Source organism: Onychomys torridus, chromosome 9 (genome assembly GCF_903995425.1).
Source record: "Onychomys torridus chromosome 9, mOncTor1.1, whole genome shotgun sequence".
NCBI classification, from domain to species: Eukaryota; Metazoa; Chordata; class Mammalia; order Rodentia; family Cricetidae; genus Onychomys; species Onychomys torridus.
Window position 1 is genome coordinate 4,438,947 of NC_050451.1, and position 24,086 is coordinate 4,463,032.

At 40.2% G+C, this 24,086-nt stretch overlaps 1 protein-coding gene across 8 annotated transcripts in view; it reads left to right on the forward strand.

Moving 5' to 3' along the window:
• Positions 1-24,086, forward strand: part of Sfmbt1 (Scm like with four mbt domains 1) — a 112,597-nt gene that overhangs the window by 36,457 nt on the left and 52,054 nt on the right. For all 8 annotated transcript variants that reach the window (XM_036199659.1, XM_036199657.1, XM_036199661.1 and 5 more), the window contains 2 exons: positions 19,492-19,630; positions 21,755-21,846. In XM_036199659.1, coding sequence (XP_036055552.1) covers positions 19,603-19,630; positions 21,755-21,846 — 120 coding nt within the window. In that variant the 5' untranslated portion in view covers positions 19,492-19,602. The remainder of the gene's footprint in view (positions 1-19,491; positions 19,631-21,754; positions 21,847-24,086) is intronic.

A 24,086-nucleotide genomic window follows, 5' to 3' on the forward strand; every position in this document is an offset into this window, starting at 1 on the left:
TGATTAAGTGCTTATTACCTTGAGCTCAGTAAATCTGTGTTTAGGTTCAATGATGTCCCAGCTTACATGTTACCTCTCTTTAGAGCATGGTTAGGGGCCCTTCTGTCACAAGTCTGGGATTCTATAGGTTGTGTGGTAGTTTTTATTTAATGCTCCCACCCCAAATGGCTAGCTCTTCACTATTCCAGGACTTATTGCCAGGATTGAGTTCTCTTCTTTTGTCTTTTCTCTTTTCACTTTATGACTAAGGACACTAAAATCTAAATGTATTTGATTGCCAGCCACATTTATATCTGGTGCTCATCATGATTTATGACATGAATCCGTTTACTAACTAGCTTTTAAAAAAATTGGTGACAATAACCATTTTTCTAGCTCTGTTTTTGAGACAGGGTTTCTGTGAAGTTTTGGTGCCTGTCCTGGATCTCACTCTGTAGACCATGTTGGCCTCAAACTTACAGAGATCCACCTAGCTCTGCTTCCCGACTGCTGGGATAAAAGGCACGGACCACCACTGCCCGGCTTCCTAGCTCTTTTATTATGAAATAAAATCTATCCTGATCTCTTTAAAAGTATAGATTAGTATAATTAAATATATCCAAATTGGTTTTTTTGTTGTTGTTGTTTTGTTTTGTTTTTGTGTTTTTTTTTTTTTTCCCGAGACAGGGTTTCTCTGTAGCTTTGTGCCTTTTCCTGGAACTCACTTGGTAGCCCAGGCTGGCCTCGAACTCTCAGAGATCCGCCTGCCTCTGCCTCCTGAGTGCTAGGATTAAAGGCGTGCGCCACCACCGCCTGGCTCCACATTGTTTTGTAACCATCCGTTGCTATAACTCTTTTTGTTTTGTAAAACTGCAAAGCCATACATACCCATTAAATAGTAAACTCATTCTGTCCTTCTAGCTCCAGGTATACCACTCCTATCTTCTGTCTTTCTGAAACTGACTACTTTAGATAAGACATTAATTATTTGCCAAGTCATAGATTATTTATTTGTGACTGACTTATTTCATTTAGCATAATGTCCTCAAAGTTTATTCATGCTATAACTTCGATGCTTAACACACATTCATATGTCAAAATTTCTTTCCTTTTTAAGGCTGAATAATATTTCATGGTCTCTATTTTACTTTGCTAATTCATTTTGGATAACAATATTTTTCTTCTCTAAATAGAGGCAGAAAATAGTAGAATGATAGGAATTGGAGCTTCTGTGCTCTTCGCCCTTTCCTTTTTCTCTAGACTAGTTAGGAATGGCCCACCAAATCTGTTTCTTCAGTTAGATGAGGTTTGTTATTTGTACGTCAAGAAACTTCTTTCCTCTAGATTCATTTAAAAAAAGCTTGAGCTTGTGAGTTAGAGGCCAACCTGGACAATATAGTGAGCTCCATCTGAGGAAAAAAACTAGGAGAGAGTGGATGGGGCAGAGAGATAGGCTGTGCTGGTGAGCACATTTATAGATTTAGAGTTCTGCCTTAATTTACATTCCTGAAATGTATATTCTTTCTTAGAAACCAAAAATCTAAGGGATTTTGATGTTTAAAAAATGTCTTTAAACTGGGCATGGTGGTGCATGTTTATAATACCAGAATTCTGGAGGCTGAGCAGAAGGATTGCAAGTTGGAGGCCAGCCTGGTGTACAAAACAAGACCCTGTCTCAATAGAATATAGTAATATCTTGAGTGAGTGATTTATCATATTGAATTGCTGGGTAATTTATCATCAAGTACCAGCTTCCATCATCCTTCAGATGGGTTTTAATTTCTGTCCTTGTGCTTCTTGTTCTTGTCTGGATCCACTTTACTATCTTTATAGACTTATTTATAAGGATAGAGCGGGTTTTTTAAATTAGCTAGTTAGGACAGTTCTAGGACCGCCAGGGATATGCAGAGAAACCCTGTCTTGAAAAAGAAAACAAAAGACAAAAACCTCTAGATAGTAGCCATTCTCTGATTTTATAATAAGAATTTAAAAATTACTTAAGCCAAATAACCTAAAAATAAACTCTTGTCTTACTTTGTTTACCATAGATTGGATTATTTCCATAGCAAAAACTACAGACCAAAACAAAACAAAACAAAAAAACCCACAAAAAAACATTTGCAATAGTATTTTTAAAAATTATTACTGTTGTGTATTATGACCTGTATGATACATATTTGTATAAGTGAGGGCATGTGCACAACAGTGTGCCTCTGGAGGTCGAGGACATTTGAGAGTTAAATCTCCCCTTCCCTGGTGGATTGAAGGGATCCAACTCCATTGTCATATGCGTTGTCATGTGCAGCAAATGCTTTGAAAAACAGCAACAGCAAGAACCCACTGAGCCATCTCACCTACTAAACCTGTTCTATTATTTTTGATCCCTTTGTTCTTTGTCTCACCTAGTAAATGAGGGCTTAATTTTTTACTTTTTAATCTCTGACAGCCATAACATACTATTTTATGTTATGGAAAGGGTCTGGAGTACAGTATATAGACCAGAGAAGAGGGCTTTCTTTGTAGAATGCTAACTTCTGCTGTGTTTGCGTGTAGTTTTCTATAAATTCCTTCTTCAATTTGAAGTGTCACTCTAGAACACTCTAGCTCTTCAAAATACTGGGAGAAATGATCTGAATTTAAAAGTAATTTATTTTTTTGCCTTTTAAATGATCTTATTCTGTGGAGACCCACAGAGGCTATCTAGTGAGGCCCTACTCAGGGTCAGAGAATCTGAGCTTGCTTTATCCAGCAGGGCTACATAAAGGAGATGATTTGGCTACAGGCATGTTTACCAAGTGTTTGGAAGGGTCTACGTTTGGCTGTACAATGTGCTTTGGTCTTGTAAGAGGGAAGTCTTTTGCCTCTCCCGTTTGTATATTCTAAAAAGCCCCTTTGAATAAAGTTCTGGGCTGTTGGGTATTGACCTAGGACCCTCCTGAAGCTATCCTGTGTCCTGTCTTTCTTCTCGTCTAGATCTATCTTTCTAGCTGATATTTTCTCATTCCTCTCTCTTCCACCCAAGAACTCTTTGATAGGTGGGAGCAGGTTGGAGCTGATCTCCTCACAGTTTTCCACATTATTCCTTCATTCATTGAGGTTGCTCTGTTGTTGAAGTGGTTACTGGAGACTCTTATAGAAGGTGTTAAGGTAGAAGAAATCTGTGACTCACAGTAGTCAAGAAGGCTTGATGTCTTTTGAAGACTTTTTTTTTTTTTTTTAGGAATTATTATTATAAAACTGAGATATAGGTTGGAAATATCTTTACTTTTCCTTGCTTCTTTTTCTCCATCTTTGATTCATTCTTTATGCTGCCATTCATTCTACAGATATCCATTGTTGCTGTATACTACCCCAAAGAGACAAGAGACTAGATTGCAGAAAGGAGGGAAATAACAAACACAAGGGAATAAATGAAATCTGGTTATTGTGATAACTTCTAGACAGAACATCTAAATGATGTTCTAAATGATGGGATGTTTGTACCTAATACAGTACAAAAAACTTTAATGTGCTGGTGACTTTTAGACCAAGATGTGAAGAGCTCTCAGGGTGAGGAACTGGTACTTGCAAAAGCCCTGAGTTTGGAGTCTGGTGAATCAGATATTCTACTACTCAGGATTCTCTACAGAAACAGAAATAGTAGAATGAGTAAGTCTTACAATTTGTTCACTGCTCTAGCTATGAAGTGAACCTGGGAGATCTGGGCCTAAAACTGAGACAGACTAAAGTCTCATACAATAGCCAACTTTATTCATAGCATCAGTGTATACTCTGAGGGTTAAGAGGAGTCACCTGAGTAAAGTGTACAATCACAAGGACAAGCTGCACATGGAAAAACATGTGTTTCCATGGAGGTATATGAATAACAACATCCTGTCACTCTGCCTGGGAGGAGCACAAAAACACATTCCAAAACCAATTCTGTTTTTGAAGAAACTGAGATCACAAGACCTCATCTTGTTTTCTTGGAGTTTTCTTACAAGTACTCAGCATTCTCCTCCCATAGTTCCATTCCTGGACCATGTTCCAACAAGAGTTTATTAGATGGGCTTACAGGATACAGGCTGAGTAGTTTAACAGATGGCATCTGCATGCCAGACAAGCCAAGAACTTAGATGCCTCAGCAGTCTCAGTTTTGTACTGAAGACCTGGAAGATTACTGGACTGCTGCTAGTCTTCAGTTCATGTTGGAAGCATGAAGAATCTGGGTTCTCATGTCAGAAGGATGGCAGTGACAGTTGTAGCAGCAAGGTAGATGCATGTTATTATTACATGCAGGGCGTGAAGACAGGCAGGCAGGCAGGCAGGCAAAAGCAGCCTTGTTCTTCTCTTGCAACTCTTTGGTTTTTGTTTGTTTATGTGTTTAAGACTCACTTTGTAGACCAGACTGGCCTCAAACTCAGAGTTCCATTTGCTTCTGCCTTCTGAATGCTGGACTAATGGTGTGGGCCACCACGCCTGATCATCTTTGTATCTGTGCTGTGGCAAAAAGTTGCTGCCCACTTGGAGAGACTGTCTTCCCCCTTCAGTTAATCCTTCTGTGAAAACTGTTACAGTCCTGTCTAAAGATTTGTCATTTAGTTGATCTTAGATATAATCAAGTTGAAACCAAAGTTAGCCACAGAAAGAAAAAGAGAGATTTTGAATGGAAAGATGATAGAGTGGCAAACAGGAACCAGATCTTGCAGAGACTATAGATCCTGATAAGGGGTTTGGATTTCTCTACTTAGGTAATTATTCAGAGCCTTTATGATTCTGACATGATTTGCTTTGTCATTGATTTATTTATTGATTGATTGTCCTCATTCATTCTGTTGTTGTGGTAAAGTAGCTTGACCAAAAACAATGTGGTGAGGAAAGGATTTATTTGACTTACAATTTCCATGTCAGAGTCTGCCATTGAGGGAAGTCTGGGCAGAAACTCAAGGCAGGAATCGAGCTAGAAACCATGGAAGAATGATGCTGACTCACTTGCAGGCTCATGCTTAGTTAGCTTTCTTACCCAGCCTATGACCCCATGCCTAGGGATTGTGTTGCCCACAGTGGGCAGGGCTCTCCTGCCTTAATTAATAAGATAACCCCTTGTAGTCATGCCCACTGGCTAATTTCAACTAGAGAAATCGTTAATCAAGCCTTTCTTTGTAGATGATTCCAGGCTGTGTCATATTGACAATTAAAACTAATGAGGATACTTTATTGCTTGTCATCTTGATGAACAAACTGTTGGTTTAATCTGTAACATTTCAGTTCCTTGTTCCATAGAGCTCATGTTAATACTATAATATCAAACTTAGTCCCAACTTTTTAAGGTACCATAGTCTTTAAATTTTCAACAGTCTAAAAATCCAAAATCTCTTAATTGTGGGGCCCTGTAAAATAAAAATTAGGTTATATACTTCCCCAAAGGAAAGAATTCTCATGTTAACAATCAGATCAAAGCAAAACCAACATATAGCACTCTAATGATGCTGTAGCTTAGTGTCCAGCAGCCTACCTCTCCAGCTCTGCCACCAGAAGTATACACACCTTGCCTTGGAGGCTGAGGCTGACTTCATTCACTCTTCGTCCTTTTATTGTCTTTGGTGGACATCCCATGGTTCCCAGTGCACCCGAAGCTGCGCTTTTACCAGTGGCCTCTCTTGCTCTCTACAGGGACTCTAACCCTGCCACACAGTGCCACATGGGGACTTCTACACATTGCCAAATTCTGCTGCCTTGTACTCCCCTTTCCCTGCCCCCACACATACAGTTTCTGTGTGACGGGAATACTTCCCAGGAGATTTTGCCTCACTGGTGGGAATTGCTTATCAGTCCCAGCCTGTCTAATGAGTTCAGAACAGATAGGGCTACACAGTGAGATCCTGTTTCAAAAGAAAAACAAAGACAGGTGCTTTTTTCAGTCTCAGTTTACTAGCATCCTATTCTCAGGGTTGCACAGATTTTTACTTTACTAGTGCTAATACCTTGTTAATCACAGCGGTTCTTCAGTCTCAGCTACCTGGCAGCCATAGATTCATTCTGTCTGTCTGTCTTTCTGACTTTCTGTCTTTCTGTCTTTCTGTCTCTCTCTCTCTCTCTCTGTCTCTCTCTCTCTCTCTCTCTCTCTCTCTCTCTCCCCCCCCCTCCCTCCCTCCCTCCTTCCTTCCTTCCAACTTATTCTTATTTTGTGTCCATTGGTGTTTTGCCTGCATGTATGAGAGTTTCAGCTCTTGAAATTACAGACAGTTGTGAGCCATCATATGAGTGCTGGGAATTGAATCTGGGTCCTTTGGAAGAGCAGACAGTGTTCTTAACCTTTGAGCTATCTTCAGCCCTCAATCATAGATTCCACCCCCCCTCCCCCAGAGTTTCCCTGTAGCTTTGGAGCTTGTCCTGGAACTTGCTCTGTAGACCAGGGTGGCCTTGAACTCACAGAGATCCTCCTGTCTTGGCCTCCTCAGCACTGGGATCAAAGGCTTGCACCACTACAACCCTTCCCTACCACAGATTCTTAAAGATCCAAACACATCACAAAGATGGCCCTAATAGGGTCTTTGTTTCCCTTTGAAACCTCACAAGCCAATCCTCCGTTGTTTACATTTCTCTCGGATCTTTCAAGCTCCAATAACAGTAGCTCATGAAGCTCTGAGTTCTTAAATGCTTTCCCAGCCCAAAGTTCTAAAATCTTCCACAGCTGTCCAACAAAATAATCGAAGAGCATAAAAAGCCAAAGGGTCAGGTCCATTTAAGCAACACTCACTCCTGATACCAATTTATGTTTTTGTTCATTCTGTTGCTGATAAAACAGTCTGACCAAAAGCAGCTTGGGGAGAAAAGGGTTTATTTAGCTCATACATCCAGGTCACAATCCATCATTGAGTCAAGGAACTATGGCAGGGGTCTGGAGGCAGGAACCATGAAGGAACGTTGTTTGCTGGCTCACTCACAGGCTGATGTTTAGCTTGATTTCTCATACAATCTGCCTAGGAATAGTATCAGCCACAAGTAGGCAAGGCCCTCCTGAATTAATAAGCAAAACAACCCCACCCACAGATATCCCACAGGCCAATCTGATCTAGGCAGTTCTTTCAGTTGAGGATTTTTCTCTTAGATGAATCTGGGCATTGTCAAGTTGACAAGGATAACGAAGATGGCTGGTTAGTTTTTATGAAGTCAGGTCTCTCTCTATACTCCAGGCTGTCCTAGAACTCACTGTGTAGCCCAAATTGATCTATCAGACTCAAGCAGTCCTCCTTCCTCAGTGGTGGGATTACAGGTGTAAGCCCCATGTTCAGCTGGTTTTGCCTTTTAAAAGATATCTATATGCTATGTGGAAAATGGACTTCCTTCAAGAGTGAGGAGACAATTGAACTTGCCAAGGTGAATTAGTATGATGGCACTGAAAATAGAAGTGATCAATTTTAATATAGTGTGATGATGTAGACTTAGTGGGATTTGTTAGTAGATGGGGTGAAGGCAAAGCTTGATTGACTGTATAGTACTGAGACTATACAAAAACCTCAGAATTGTGTTGAGAAATAGAACTAGAGTTCAGTTTTGATTGCACACAAAACAGTGAATGAAGGTTCCGCATGAGTTAGCTGGACATGTGTCTGGGATTCAGAGAGTAAGTCCAAATAATCATTGATAATATTTATAGCCATGAGTTTACATGACATTGGCTAAGAAGTGAATGCCAAATGTGAATGGGAAAAAAAGTGAACTTAAACCAAACCCTGTAGAATTCTAACCTTTAGAGTTCGATCTCAGTAGAGGCAACAGAAGAGACTAGGATTAGCTATAGAGGAAGAAAGGAAACCAGGAGAGTAGAGTCATAGTAGCAGAGAGGTAAGTGCTTTAGGGACTTGAAGTTTACTGTTTATATTGCTGTGTAGAACAGAGCAAGAAGAGCTTAGAAGATAGATGGAAAATATTGAATTTGGTGATAGGCTATTGATGATCTGGACAAAAGCAATGCCAATGAAGTAGAGAAAACTGAATCAAGATTGTAAGAGAATGGCATATATAGACAAGGCTGAATTGAAACATGTTACTGTGAAAAGGAAGCAGAGAAGAGAAGTAACATTTTCTTTTGGCGGGGAAGCAACAAGAGAGCCACCTTCTTCTCTTCCTCTTCCTCCTCTTCTTCCTCCTCCTTCCTCTTCCTTGCTTCTCTTCTTCCTCCTCCTCCTCTTCTTCTCTTCCTCCTCTTCCTTGTTCTCCTCCCTCCCTTCCTCCCTCCCACCCCACCCCCTCTCTGTTTCTTCTTCATTGAAGTGGCAACATTAGAGCATTTTTTGCTGCCCCTTTGAACCAGTGCAATAGAGAGCGTAATACAGAAGGGATAAGTGGAGGCGCTATTATGCTACCGAGCAAGAACAGGGTGTCATTTTGTAGATAGAGTTTTGTCTCAACTTTCCTGACACTGTGACTCTTTAATACAGTTCCTCATATTGTGGTAGCTTCCAACTATAAAATTATTTTCATTGCTACTTCATAACTAATTTTGCTACTATTATGAATTGTAATGTAAATATCTGATATATGACTTCTGTGAAAGGGCCATTCAATCCCAGCGTGGGCACTATCCACAGGTGGAGAAACACTGGTCTAGAGACTGAAAGCGACTGCAGCAGGTGGTGGAAATGTAAAGGAAGCTTATTTTGTTGGCATTCATATGACCAGAATTAACTTTAAAAAATAACCTATTTCTTGTATCTTGGTTTTCTAAGTATTCGTTGACTTTGTCTAAAAGAAGCAAAGAGCAGCTGGGCAGAGCCAAGCAGATCTCTGAGTTCAAAGCCAGCCTGGTCTAAATATGAATGAGATCCAGGACACACACCAAAATTATACAGCGAAACCCTGTCTCAAAAAACAAAAACAAACAAAACAAACAAACAAATAAATAAGCAAAGAGCAGAAGTTTATTGCTACTTCCTATACAGTGAAGCAGGATTGACTTGCCTATGTCCTGAGGCAATCTGTGAAATTTGTGCTGTTGTGATCTAAGGCTGTAATTGTAGACCAGAGGGTGTTGGGGTGTTCTATGGCGCTGCTGAGTTTAGAACCACCCAACTGTACCAACTTTGTACTTAGGTGTGTGAGCTTGAAATTCTAATAACATAATTACAAATGACTGTCCTCAGTGTTAGTATCCTGATTGCTTTCCTTTTACTATTAAATGGCAAGTAACAGAAAGACAGTGAAAAGCAACTTTTGTTGTTGGTGGTTGTGGTGCTGGAAATCAAACCCAGGGCATCACACAGGCCAGGCAGTTGCTGTACCACTGAGCTACATTACTCATCCTAACTCGTGTGTGTGTGTGTGTGTGTGTGTGTGTGTGTGTGTGTGTGTGTGTGTGTGTATAGAGGTTTTTTTTGTTGTTGTTAAGACAGGGTCTCTCACCATGTAATTCTGGCTGTTCTGGAACTCACTCTGTAGACCAGGCTGGCCTTTAATTCACAAAGATACACCTGCCTCTGCCTCCTGAATGCTAGGATTAAAGGCATGTTCCATCACAGCAACCTTACTATCTTTGATGAAATACATCTCTTGCCATCTAAACCAGAAAAATAAGAGTCAATTGTAAGCTTTATTTTCCCCTTATTTTATTATTTTTATTTTTTATTTTTTTTATTTTCCCCTTATTTTAAAAATAGTGTTTTGTTTGTTTGTTTGTTTTAAGGAGAAAAGGCTCATCTACTTTAAAATATACAGTCAAGGCCGGGCGGTGGTGGTGTATGCCTGTAATCCCAGCACTCGGGAGGCAGAGGCAGGTGGATCTCTGTGTGTTCGAGGCCAGCCTGGTCTACAAAGCAAGTTCCAGGACAGCCTCCAAAGCTACAGAGAAACCCTGTCTCAAAAAAAAAAAAACAAAAAACAAACTATATATATATATACAGTCAAAGGTTCTTTTTTTAGTATACCTACAGAGTTGTATGATTATCGCCAAAGTTTAATCTAGACTATTTTATTATTCCAAAAAGAAACCTTCTATACATTAGCGATTATTCCCTACCCATCGCTTCCTACTTCAGCTCAAGGCAATCTTAATCTACTTTCTGTGTCTAGATTCGCCTATGTTGGAGACTACCTATGCTCAGTTGAGCATTTCCAGAGCTCTTCATGAGGTGGAAGCAATCACGTAAATTCCTAGGACTCAGGGCTTCTGAGTATTTTTAGTTTGAGGTCAGTTCTTGAACAGGTCCATTCTTGAGCATCAAAAACATTTGAAGGGCTGTATTTCAGGTTTCTGTTTTATTCTGTCTGTAGCTCAACTCTTATAGTTAAATAACCTTAGTCAATGTCTTAGTTTGCTATTGCTGTGACCAAAAAACAAACAACCAAACAAACAACCAAACAACCAAACAAAACATAACCAAGGAAACTTATAAATGAAAGCATTTAATGGGGCTCTTGATTTTTTTAGAGGTTTGGAGTCCACTGTGGCAGAGCAAAGGCATGGCAGTGGCAGAAATGACTGGGAGTTCACCTCTCACAGGCAGAAGGAAGAAAGCACTGTGTCTTTTCAAACCTCAAAGCTCTTTGCCTAGTGATACACCTCTGTCAAGGTCACGCTTCCTACTACTTCCTAAATCGTTTTACCAGCTGGGGTCACATATTGAACCATTGGCCGGGGTTAGTCTCATTCAGACCACCGCTGGTAGTAACCCAGGTTGTTTTCCGTGACTAATTTTTAAGTACTAAATATAAAATTGCCAGTTGCTTAGTATAAATTAATCAAGTTTCTAAGAGCTTTGGCTAGTCTACTAAATGTTAAAATTAGTTGTATGATATGTTCTTGATCATGATACCTGACTGTCATCTTTGTGTTTTCTGAGATTCAAAGCCTGGGTGTAGCACAAATTCTAATTGGTCTTAATAATAAAAACCTAGAGCCAGATATTGAGGTAAATGCTTAAAGATCAGAGAAGCAGAACAGCCAGCCACCAGAGAGACTTCTTACCTCTCCTGAATCCTCAGCTTGGAAGGGCTAAACTCCTGTCTCCACCCCGCTTTATCACTTCCTGTTTCTTCCTCCCAAGTGCTGGGATTAAAGGTGTGTGCCACCACTGTCTGGCCACTAGTTCCACACTCTGATCTTCAGACAAGAGTTAAAGCACAAATAAGATATCACCACACCCAGGAGCCTGCAAAGACTGGTAAAACTCCAGTACCCTGCTGCCCCCAAACTCTATGAACTGACAGGTGGTTTTATCGTACCCGTTTCACAAACCCCCAGAGACCACCAAGGAGCGGGTCTTGGATGCAAGCACATGAGGGTCCTTTTATTGTCAGGTTCAACCTGGGCCACAGCACGGCAGATGGAAGGAAATGTGGCAGCAGCCACAAGCTCAGATGTACAGAGTTTTTATAGGGAAAAACCACAAGCCAGGAATTGGCAGTTTGGGATTGGGTAGAACGGATATGGGGCAAGGTGATTTTTTTGAAATTATTGGTCTAGACTTTCTGCAAGAAACTACATTTGAAACTATTGGATTGTACTTTTGGTGGGAAACAGGATTATCTGGACTGCTCAGGAGGATTATCTAGATAGCTTCAAGGGCCATAAACCGCAGAGAGAATGCCTTCAGGAGCATACTGTCCTGTATCAGTTTGAGCTGTCATGGCACATTCCTGAGATCCTTCCTAAAACTGAGTATAGCAAGTGGTTTGAGATGGTGGCCCTTTCCCTAGGATGGAGTCTATATTGCCTTCACAGTTTAATGTCTCTGAGCCTCAGCTTCCTCACCTGTAAAATGAAATGATTGGTTAAGCAGAGTAGTTAAGATCCTAGAATATTACTAAACTTTAGTTGTGCAGCTAAACTTGGCATGCACTAAAGGATATTTATTTGTTTTTTTAACATATAAAAATAGACAGGGACATACAAGTTGGGTATTCACTCTTTATTAGCTTTATTTAATTAAAAAATGACATGCAAAATAATAAGTTTTATTATAACATTTTCACACATGCATTCCATGTACTTAGAGTCTTTGGAAAATATACTCAGGAGTGATAAAGCTGGATCATAAGATAGTTCTAGGTTTTGTTTTTATACCACCATACTGATTTTCATAGGGGCTCTATACATTGGCATTCCCTCCAGCAATGTTTAAAGGGATCCTCCTGCTAGTCTTTGCCAGTGCTAGTTTTTATTATTTGCTTGGTAAGCCATTTTTTTTGGTATGAGATGGAATCAATACAGTTTTGATTTTTCTTTCCCAGATGTGTAAAAATTCAGAATTTTAATACACACACACACACACACACACACACACACACAGTTTTGTTTTTTTGAGACAGGGTTTCTCTGTGTAGTTTTGGTGCCTATCCTGGATCTCGCTCGGTAGACCAGGCTGGTCTCGAACTCACAGAGATCCACTTGGCTCTGCCTCCCGAGTGCTGGGATCAAAAGCATGCACCACCGCCTGGTCAGGAGTTTAAATATATTTATTGGCGATTTGTACTATTACTTTTGAGAATTATCCAGTTCACTTGAGGGCACTTAAATACTTAAATACTACTACTTTGCTTTTTTTTTTTTTTTTAAATAACAATCACCAAGCAGCTCAGCTTTTGTAATCCTTTAATAATAAATTGGTACATTTTGATAGTGCTTATTCTGGTGAATTAGAGTTCTCTTTATTTCATTAGAACAAGACATACTGACTTAAAAAATGTGTTTATCGCCGGCGATGGTGGTGCACGCCTGTAATCCCAGCACTTGGGAGGCAGAGGCAGGTGGATCTCTGAGATCGAGGCCAGCCTGGTCTACAGAGCTAGTCCAGGACAGGCTCCAAAGCTACAGAGAAACCCTGACTCAAAAAACCAAAAAAAAAAAAAAAGTGTTTATCTGTTGGATGTGGTAGTGTACATCTTTAATCCTAGCACATGGAAGGCAGAGACAGGTGGATCTCTGTGAGTTCAGGACCAGTCTGGTCTACTCAGAGCATTCTGGGCTCAGCTAGCCATGGCTACCCAGTGAGACCCTGTCTAAAAAAGCAAACAAAGAAGTGTACCTGTTAATGAATGATATCCATAAATAAAACCTTTAATTTATGAAAACTATGATCATATTAACTATAGAGATTTATCATTTCTCTAGCTTACAAAATAGTAAAGGATTTTAAAATGCTTGTCATCTTTGGATACAGTGAAAGAAAATTTCAAAATCATAATTTAATAATCTAATTTCATAGAAGTAGATATTAATTAGTAATTGCTGTGGAAATGGTTGTAAAATACTCACACTTAATAGAGTGAACTAGGGACTTATAAATTGATCAGAACTATATTTCCAGTATTATTATTATGTAGTTAATATAGTATTTTTATGCCTGAGACTTTTTTTCCAAGACAGGGTTTCTCTGTATAGTTTCGGTGCCTGTGCTGGGATTAAAGGCATGTGCCTGAGACTTTTTAAAATGTGTATTAAAGCTTAGAAAAAATGACATTCAAGGATCGTTATTAGAAAATTTGTGTCAAAATTGAGGCCTAAAAACTTTAGCGTAGTGGCTGGAAAGATGGTTTAGCAGTTAAGAGCACTGACTGCTCTCCAGCACCCACCTGGCAGCTCACAAATATCTCTAACTCCAGGTCCAGGGAATCCAATGCCGCCTTCTGGCTCCTGGGGACACCAGGAACACAAGTGATGCATAGATACATACGTAAGCAAAACACTCGCATACATAAAATAAAATCATCCACATTTTTAAAGTTAGCATAACTTAGTGATTTATGGTTGGATAGTCTATTAAAGAAGGTGAGATGGGAGTGAGGAAGACAGGAAAGCTGCCACAGTGAAAGACCAAGGACAGCCCCCCCCCCATCACTGTTCTAGATGTGTTTTAAATGGCTTTATTAGACTCAGGCGGAGCATAGCTCATGAAAATAACTTAGAAACAAAAAATACTACACAGGTGAGGTAGATAGTTACATTTCTGCTAATTGGCATTATTATGAAAGCTCAAAGAACACAGCTTTAGTTATGATGAAAGCAGCCAGGCATGCTCCCCTCATTTTCTTTGGAATTCATGGTTTTTCTTACCTTTCAAATTTTCCAGTCTTCGTGCCAGATCATCCTTGCCATTGTTTAGGCCCAAAACTTGTCTCTTTGTCCATTTTGCTCCCTTCAGTGTTTTCACAGTTCCTGTCTCTCACCAGGACTCTTCTAGTATCTTGTAAATTGATCTTTCTGTTTCTGCCTTTGCTTACAGTCTATTTCAGCACTGTTCAACATAGCTAGAGAGTTGCTCTGTGAAAAGGTCAGTTTATATCCCTTTTCTGCTTGTAATTCTTCAGGGGCTTCTTCAAAGCCAAAATCTTTATAGTAGCCCGTAAGTTCTTTTTTTAGGGGGCATCGGGGGGGGGGGAGTTGAGGCAGGGTCTTACTATGCAGACCAGGCTGACCTTGAACTCACAGAGATCCACCTGTCTCCCAAATGCTGAGATTAAAAATGTGTACCAATAGGACCAACATGCCTATAAGTTCTTATATAATGTGATTCCCTGAAACCTTCTTGAGTTCATCTTCTGGTGTCTCAACCTTTATCATTCTTTTCCAAACATAGTGGTCTCTGACATCCACACAAGCTCCTGCTTCAGTGTCTTTGCACTTCTTTCTGTTTCTGCAGGTATCCATATAATTTATTTCCTTATTTCCCCTCAGTTGCTGGCTCATGGCCCCTGAACTAAGATCTTGACCACCCAATTGACAGTAGTACTTTCTGGCCTCCTGCTCCTTTTAGATTTTCCCATAACATTTTTTGAGAGTTTATAACCTTGTCCCATTTCCACTTCTAGTTTGTTTGTCTCTGTTCTACCATTTTATATGCTCCCCCATCCCCCTAGATTGTTGCTTGCAGTTGAAATGATCACTCAGCTTCCTTTTTCTGCTACCATGCCTGCTTCATGTTGCTCTGCTTCCCCACCATAATGGACTTTTACCCCCTGGAACCATAAGTCCAAATAAACTCTTCCTATATATTGCCTTGGTCATGCTATTTTATCACAGCAACAGAAAAGTAACTAATACAGAAGTTTCAGGACTAATTTTCTTATCTGTTGCTGTGATAAAACCTTAACTAAAATTACGTTGGCAGGAAAAAGGGTTTATTTGGCATGCACTTCCAAATCACAGTTCATCATCAGGTCAGGAATTCAAGTAGGAACCTGAAGGCAGACTGAAGTAAAGACCATGGAAGAATGCTGCTTACTAACTTGCCCCTTGTGACTTGCTCAGCTTGTTTTCTTATACAACCAAGACTACTTACATAGGGGTGGTACTGCCCACAGTAAGCTAGGCCTTCCTATGTCAATCATTAATCAAGAAAATGCCCCACTATGCCTACAGGCCAACCTGATGGAAGCAGTTCCTCAATTGAGGTTCCTTTTCTTGGGTGACATTAGTTTGTATCAAGCTGACAAAAATCCAACTAGTATATACTGTTGTTTTTATCTAAATGGTAATCATTCAATTTCACTGATAAAGATTCAGGAGCCAAAGGCTGGGGTGAAAACCTGCTAGCTCAGAGAGGCAGAGGAAACATTTGGCTGACCTTCCGCCTTCACTTCCCAGCACCTAGTTCCTCTAGCCTCCTCAGGCACAACATGCGGACAAAACACTCATACACATAGACTAAAAATCAAACAATAAGTAAAGTAGACAGTCCATTTGTGACTGAGCATGCCACCAACACTTCTAGGCACTTTGATCAGTTGTGAGTTTCTATATTAACCACTGTCCACTGCACAGTTTTTTCTGATTTGATCTGAGATCTGAGAGCTTCACTCATCTGTGAGTAGAGAGATACAAATTAGAGAGCTGTGTTCATTTAGCAAAATAATAGTAACAGGTTCATCCCTGGGTCATGTGTGCTTCCCAGCCATAGATTTTTGGCTGGATTTACAGTTCCAGGCAGTGTTTCTTAAATCCAATGAAGAAATAGTTGATTAGTCCCATAATATTCATGCCATTATTGTATTCATGGGCATATGTTGCCTTGCCTGTTCCTATTGCAGTTCACAGGGTTCACAGCCGGATTTCATAACACCTTCTGTAACTATGAAAGCTAGCCTACAGGGAGGGAAGCTTCCTGGTCAGCATCAACTTTTCTCCATGTCCTGTGACTAGTGTATATATTGTCTTAATTAGTACGAGCAAAGCAAATTTTAAAAACACTATTCACTTTTTTTTTTTTTTTTTTAATTTTAAATTACAGGGTCTCATGTAACACAGCCTGGTCTGGAACTCTGTATGTAAACCTTGAGCTTCTGATCGTCTTGTCTATCTTGCAAGTGCTGGAATCTCAGGCATGTGCTACTGACAGCAGTTCTACATCCCCAGCATCACACACACACACACACACACACACACACACACACACACACACACTATGTGTATGTTATTGTTATTTTGTTACTGCTGTTGTCTTGTTGATGGAGTCAAATCCAGGGTCTCAGTACTTGATAAATGATCTATCTCTATGTTGTATTCTCAGCCCCTGATCTATATATTCATCATTTGGATGTACATGTCCTTTTAAAGAATTAGCATATCAAATCAAGTAAAACACTTCCTTTGGGATTTGATTGAGAATAAAAATGCTTCATTAATAACACTTTTAATGATTGCATGTGGTGGCACATGCCTTTTAACCCCAGCACCAGGGAGGCAGAGGCAGGCAGATCTCTGAGTTGAAGGTAAACCTGGTCTACATTGTGAGTTCTAGGATAGCCAGGACTCTATAGAAAGACACGGTCTCAAAACAAAACAAAAATTTAATGCCTATATTTTGCACATTTATAGTCTTGTGCCATTTTTTCCTCAACATTTTCTCATTGTTTGCCAGTGCGATAGTATTTGAGAGGCTTCCTGGAGGATCATTTAAGCCCTGAAGTAAAGTCCAGCCTGGGCATTAGAAGACCCTGTCTCTAAGAGGAAATAATTTTAGGTGTTTAATGCATTTATTAGTACCAGTTTTTGAGCTAAGACAGATACTGCTATGTTGAATTTACATAATCTTAAAAAGATTACATTTTGGTCAGATTTAATTTAATTATATAGGTGGCTAAGATTTGTCAGAAATCGTTAAAACCCGGATTTTGTCAGACTTTAATTTTTAATCTTTGTAAACATGTAGCAGTAGACTAGCAACAATAAAAATAATCAGGAGAAACAACTTAAATCAACAGAAGATTTTTATCCTGGAAATTAAGTTTATTTGACAAATATGGACAGTCTAATATACTGTCTAAAGCAGATGTATGCAGGGAATGATGGTTGAGTGTTGTTGAGAGTGAAGGGCCAATAGAAATCTAAACTTCTGGGGACAGGAAATAGAGTGACTTTCAGTCGCCGTTACCTGCCAGGAGCAGAGTTAGAGCTGCAGATCTGAAAAATGAGACATCTAGTTACAGTATTTACCATATTTAACAGCATACTTTAAAAGTATATACATCTTTTGAATTGGAATAGGTGTGCAAATTAAAATATTTTAGTGTTTTTTTTTTTTTCTTTAACCACCTGGTAAATATTTATTGAACTTATTTTCTTAGAATTAACCATAACAGCCATGCATCTACCATTCAGAAGGTAGAGTCAGGAGCATCAAGAGTTCAAAGTCAGCCAGGCCGTGGCACACTCCTTTAATCCCAACACTCAGGAGGCAGAGCTAGGCAGATCTCCGTGAGTTCGAGGCCAGCCTGGTCGATAGAGCGAGTTCCAGGACAGGCATCAAAACTACGTGGAGAAAGCCTGACTTGAAAAACCAAAAAAAAAAAAAAAAAAAAAAAAAAGAGTTCAAAGTCTTATCATTGCTTTGATTTGGGAGATAATACAGTATTTGAGGACATGAAATGTAGACATCCTCCCTGGTTAAAAGCCGGGTTTTGCTGCTTACTAGCTGTTGGCTTAGGGCAGGTGTGATCATTGTTTTGTGCCTGTGAGCTCATGATGGTGATATTTACCTTGTAATGTGATTAATGTACATGAGCATTATGTCTCTTTTCAGGATGACACAAATATTCTGAACTGTGTATGATAATAGTTAAATCCTCTATAAATTTAATTAAGTTACTGGACTGTACATTTCAAATGTGAATTTTGATGTGTGAATACTTTCCAGTAAAACTGTTTTTGTTTTCTCACACTGTGTAGTTCTGGTTGTTTTGAAACTTGCCATGTAGACCAGGCTGGCTTCAAACTTACAGAGATCCACCTGCCTCTGCCTCCCGAGTGCTGGGATTAAAGGCATGTGCCACCACTGCCCAGGCCAGTAAAGCTGTTTTAAAACAGAAATGGGGCCAGGGGGTGGTGGTGCACGCCTTTAATCCCAGCACTCAGGAGGCAGAGCCAGGTGGATCTCTGAGTTCAAGGCCAGCCTGGTCTACAGAGTGAACTCCAGGAAAGGCGCAAAGCTACGCAGAGAAACCCTGTCTCGGGGGGAAAAAAAAAAAAGTCTTGGGCTGGAGAGATGGCTTAGAGGTTAAGAGCACTGGCTGCTCTTCCAGAGGTCCTGAGTTCAATTCCCAGCAACTACGTGGTGGCTCACAACCATCTGTAATGAGATTGGTGCCCTCTTCTGGCCTGCAGTCATACATGCTGTATACATAATAAATAAATAAATCTTTTTAAAAAGATTTAAAAAAAAACAGAGATGGGTTTGAAACTTATTTTGGAGTGATCTAAATTATTTTGTGTATATGGATGTTTTGCCTGAATGTATGTCTGTGTACCACTTTCTCACCTGATGCCCACATAGGCCAGGAGGCCTCCAGATCCCTTGGAACTGGTGTTACAGTGAACCACTGTAGCTGAAGTTTCCTGGTCCCACCAGCTCCCAAGGTCCTGTGGTCCCAAAGCTGCTCAGACCCAAATGAACACACAGAGGCTTAATGTTAATAGAACCTCTCAGCCACTAGCTCAGGCTAGCCACTGACTAACTCTTACACTTAAACTCAGCCCATTTTCGTTCATCTATATGTTGCCATGTTTTCTGTGGCTTTACCTGTGTGCCATCACATGCTGTTCCCTGGACTGCGGGTTGGCGTCTCCTGAATCAGCCTTCCCAGAATTTTCCTTATCTGTTTATCCTGCCTATACTTCCTGCCTGGCTACTGGCCAATCAGCATTTTATTTATCAGCCAATCAGAGCAATACATTTACAGCATACAGAACATCCCACAGCAAACCACCATGTGGGTCCTGGGACTTGAACCTGAATCCTGTAGTCAGCAACCAGTGTTCTTAACTGTTGAGCCATTTCTTCAGGCACAGTTTATTGTAATCCTTAGTTATCAAAGCTTTTATAGTCCTCTTTCTTGTACACACATATCTGTATATCCATACTCACTAGATAAACTTCAAATTTGGAAAAGATGTTACCTTCCCACCCCCATAATCCTATGTCTTCTAAGTGATTTTCTTTTCTCTTACCTTTCAACCTGGTCAAACACTGTCTTATGAATAAGTAAACACATTTGAATTTTGGCCATGTTTGTAACTTTTTTAAAAACACCTTTGTTTAGATTCTTGGATGCCCACTGGACAGAAACTTGAAACTTGAGATCATCTTCATATCATAGCAGAGCCTCAACCTGTTCATTATTTGGGGAAGAGATAGCCCATGTGCTGTGGAGATGAGTGGGGAGCAGCAGCTGGATGCAGGTATTGGTTCTCTAAATCCCTCTGCAGTGTGCAGATGCAGATTATTTGCCTTTGTTACTTTGTCTGACTTGTCTTAATTTCTGCCTCTAAACTGGAAGCTCCTTGAAGTCATACATTTTTCATTGCTGTCTCTTGGTCCTGACAGAGAACCTGGCACTAGAGACTACAACTGCTGTTTGCTGGGGGGGAAAAAGTTTTTTATGAACAGACCTCGTTTTCTAAATAATTGATTTTGCTGATTACTTTATAATTGTTTTTAAATTTTGAGTCATAGGAAGTGGCAAAGATAGTGTCAACAGGCTCCATGTTCCCCTTTGTTCAGTTTCTTTTCTCTCATGTAACTATAATATAAAATACAAAAATTGTATATATAATACAAAATTAGCATAAACTGCTTAGTTCTTTGTTATTTTTTTGTCGTGTGTGTATCCTCCTGTAACTATTACCTCAGTCAAGAAATATAACTCTGCGGGCAGTGGTGGCACATGCCTTTAATCCCAGCACTCGGGAGGCAGAGGCAGGTGGATCTCTGTGAGTTCGAGGCCAGCCTGGTCTACAGAGCTAGTCCAGGACAGACACCAAAGCTACACAGAGAAACCCTTTCTCGAAACACCCCCCCCCACTCCCCCTCCCAAAAAAGATATATAACTCTTTTGTTACCATGAAGAGCTTCCTAATTGTCTTACTACACTGTTTTTTTAATTGCATTTTTTTTTTAAGTTTATGTGCAAAAGAGTCAGCGTCCCCCACCCCCTCAATGTTGGGAGTCCCACAAGCATACAAGCTACACAACTGTAAGGTACATGCAGAGGACCGAGCTCAGACCCACACAGGGTCCCTGTTTGTCGCTTCAATCTCTGTGTATGATCCCTTCTCAGTTGATGCTCAAGGTCGTTGCTCTCATGGTGTCCCTGTTGGCCCCTGTGGTTCCTACAATCCTTCCTCCCTGTCTTCTACAGGGTTCCCCTGGCTCTGCCTAGTGTTTGGCTGTTGGGTTTTTGCACTTGCTCATATCAGTTGCTGGATGACACCCCTCTGATGACAGATGACAGTTGGGCTAGGTACTAAATTTACAGGGAGTTGTGAGCTGGTTCATAAATTGTGGAAGGGTAGGTCATATACTGTAGAGCCTTTGCAATCTTACATGAATGAAAGGTAGGAGATATGTAGATAGGCCTTGCTCTATAGATAGCAATGGACATCATGAGAAATAGAGGTAGGATATGCTTTATTGAATTTTATGTAAGAGCTGAATAAAAAAGGAGGGTGACTAAAAGTAAGTTCACACTTTCTAGATTGAGTGAATATATTGGCTAGTAGTATTTTTACTCAGTTGCAGAATACTCAGAATCAGGATCACAGTTTAAACATGAAATTTCTATTAAGAATCCTACATGTTGGTATTAGATACTATATTTGAGTCCAAAGTAATTTGAGTAGTTTTATATTCACATTAGTTTCATAGGATCCATTTATGTAAACTTGGAAATTGTTGTTTTCCCAGTGTCTTAGTTAGGGTTTTGTTGCTGGAAAGAGACAGCATGACCATGGCCACTCTTTATAAAGGAAAACACTCAGTTGGGGCTGGCTTACAGTTCAGAGGTTTAGTCCATTTATCATCATGGCAGGCAGCATGGCAGCTTGCAGGCAGACGTGGTGCTGGAGAGGCAGCTGAGAGTTCTGCATCTGGATTGATATGCAGCAGAAAAAGAGAGAGCCACTAGGCCTAGCTTGAGTATTTGAAACCCCAAAGCCCATCCCCAGTGACACACTTCCTCCAACAAGGCCATACCTATTCCAACCTCCTAATCCCTGTCAAGTCATCTCACTTCCTAATGAACAAGCATCCAAATATATGAACCTACAGGTTCATTCCTATTCAAACCACCACACCTAGCAAGAGAGAATATATCAAGTGACTGTTATGTTGAATTGGCAGTCAGTGCATTTAGGGAACTTGCCATTAAAACAGAAATTGCTGTTTTTGTTGTTGGTTTTTTGTTTTGTTTTGTTTTGTTTTGTGGTGTATGTGTAAAAATCAGTGAATTTGTCCTACAGTAAGTTTGTTTATATACCTTGCACTTACTTGGAAATACAACTTTTTATTGTTGTTTTCTTTTGTAGATTCTGGGCCTGGTGCAGAAGAAGAATTCAGCTGGGAGGATTATCTAGAAGAAACAGGCTCCACCACAGTTCCCTATGCATTGTTTAAACATGTAGGCAACACCTCTTGACTTTTTTTTTTTTTTTTTTTAATTGAGACAGGGTCTCACTATGTAACCCTGAATGTCTTAGAACTTGCTATATAGACCAATCTGGCATCAAAGTTAGAAAGATCATTCTGCTTTATTCCCTGGTGCTGGGAATAAAGATGTTTGCCCCCCTGACTAGTTTGCCCTTTTCTCTTATTCTTGTACTGTGTCTTAATCACTGCCCTACTGCTGTGACAAAGCACCATGCAGGCAGTCTACCAAAGGAAGGGTTTCCTGGGGTTCAGAGTTTGAGAGGTCCGAGATTATCATGTTTGGGAGCAGGCAGGCTGAGAGCTCGTATTGTTGAGACAACAGCCATGAGGTGGGGAGAGAACTGACTGGGGATTGTGTAGGCATTTGAAACTTCAAACCTACACCCAGTGGCACACCTTTTCCAACAAGACCATCTCTCCTAATCCTTCCCAAACACTTCCACCAACTGGGATCTAGGATTCAAATATGAACCTTTGGGGCCCGTTCTCATTCTAACTGCCACCTTCCCCTCCCTGGCCCCCATAGGCCCACAGCCACATCATAATGCCAAGTGCATTTAGTCTAACTTCAAAAGCCCCCATAGTCTTTGAGTCTCAAGACAGTTTAAAAGTCCAGTCTCTTCTGAGACTCAAGTCAATCTCCTAATTATAACTCCCTATAAAATCAAAAGGCAAATTACATACTTCTAATGTAGAGTAACAAGGAATATACGTCACCATTCCAAAAGGGAGGAGAGAGGGCAGAATGAGAAAATACTGGACCAAGTAAGACTGAAACCTGACATGCACAGGCAGGCTTATGGAGCTACACCATGGATGTGCTGATTGTGTGACTACGCCATGCGTGCACACTGATGACGAAAGATGCAAGACCCTCTGCTTAACTCCTGAACTGCGCATGTGCGGTCATGCAGTTGGAGTCAGGGCAGAATTCTAACAGTATCCCCAACCATAAGATTATTTTTGTTGCTACTTCATAACTGTAATTTTGCTACTGTATGAATAGTAAATATCTGATATTCAGGACATGAAAGGGTCACACAACTCCAAAAGGATTGGGAACTGCTGCCATAGGCCTTTTCTTTTCAAAGTTTTATCATTAGCTGGATGAGGTCTTGCACCAAGGACACCACTCCCTTTAGTCCATTTCTCCTTATTTTTTTCAGCACAAACCATGGCTCCAACATTAGATTTCTTGGTGCCCTTTCTCCTCAAACTATACATTTTATATTTCTTTTTGTCTCGTTTGATCTTTTTCATTGTGGATCTGCATATGTGTGTTACAAATAACAAGTGACAGACTCAGTATTAGGCTGTCTTGAACTCTCTTCTGTCAGTGAAATTAGTTCACAACACTTAAAGTTAGTTCTAGGAAGACTCTTAGGACAAGAGCAAAATGCAGCCAACCACATTCTTTGTCAAAATATGAGAATGGTCTCTATCCCAGTTGATAATATTGTCCCCCCCTGAAATCTCTTGAATTGAGCCTCCATAGTCCACATTGATCTCAGTGCTATTGTCTTTTAAATTCTTACAAGGATACTCGGTTAAATCCCTGTTTATAATAGCATTCAACCATTTTCCTAGTCTAAAGCCATAAACTCTTCCCTATTCCACAAAACAGCATGGGCAGGCCTGTTATGGTTGCACCCTACTCCCTGGTACTGCTTTCTGCATAAGTGAACTCAGACTTACTTTAAGTTAGGATATTTGAAAAAATTTAAATGATTTTCCCTTTTCTTTCTTCCTGCTACCCTCATCAAAATCTGACCATTTTGCTGGTGTGTGTGTGTGTGTGTGTGTGTGTGTGTGTGTGTGTGTGTGTGTTTGTGTGTATGACAAAGTACACTGATACAGATGTAGGAAAACATTAAAATGAAACCCATTGTTTTATATAACATTAAAAAAAAAACCCTGGAGCTGGGAAGATGGCTCAGTCAATACAATGCTTAATGTACAAGTATGAGGATCTCAATTCAGATTTCCAGAACCCACATAAAAAGTCAGGCATGGCAGCACACTGTAATCCCAGTGCTGGGCAGGTGGGTGATAAAAATGCTGAGTTAACACTATAAGATAAGTTTTGGATTATGGGGATGCCTTTTGATGATGGACAATATCTTTTACACATCCAGTTTTGTGTAAGACAGAGGTTTTTAAATTGGGGGTGGAAGGGATAGGGTGAGGAGAAAGGAAGATTGGGTAGGATTA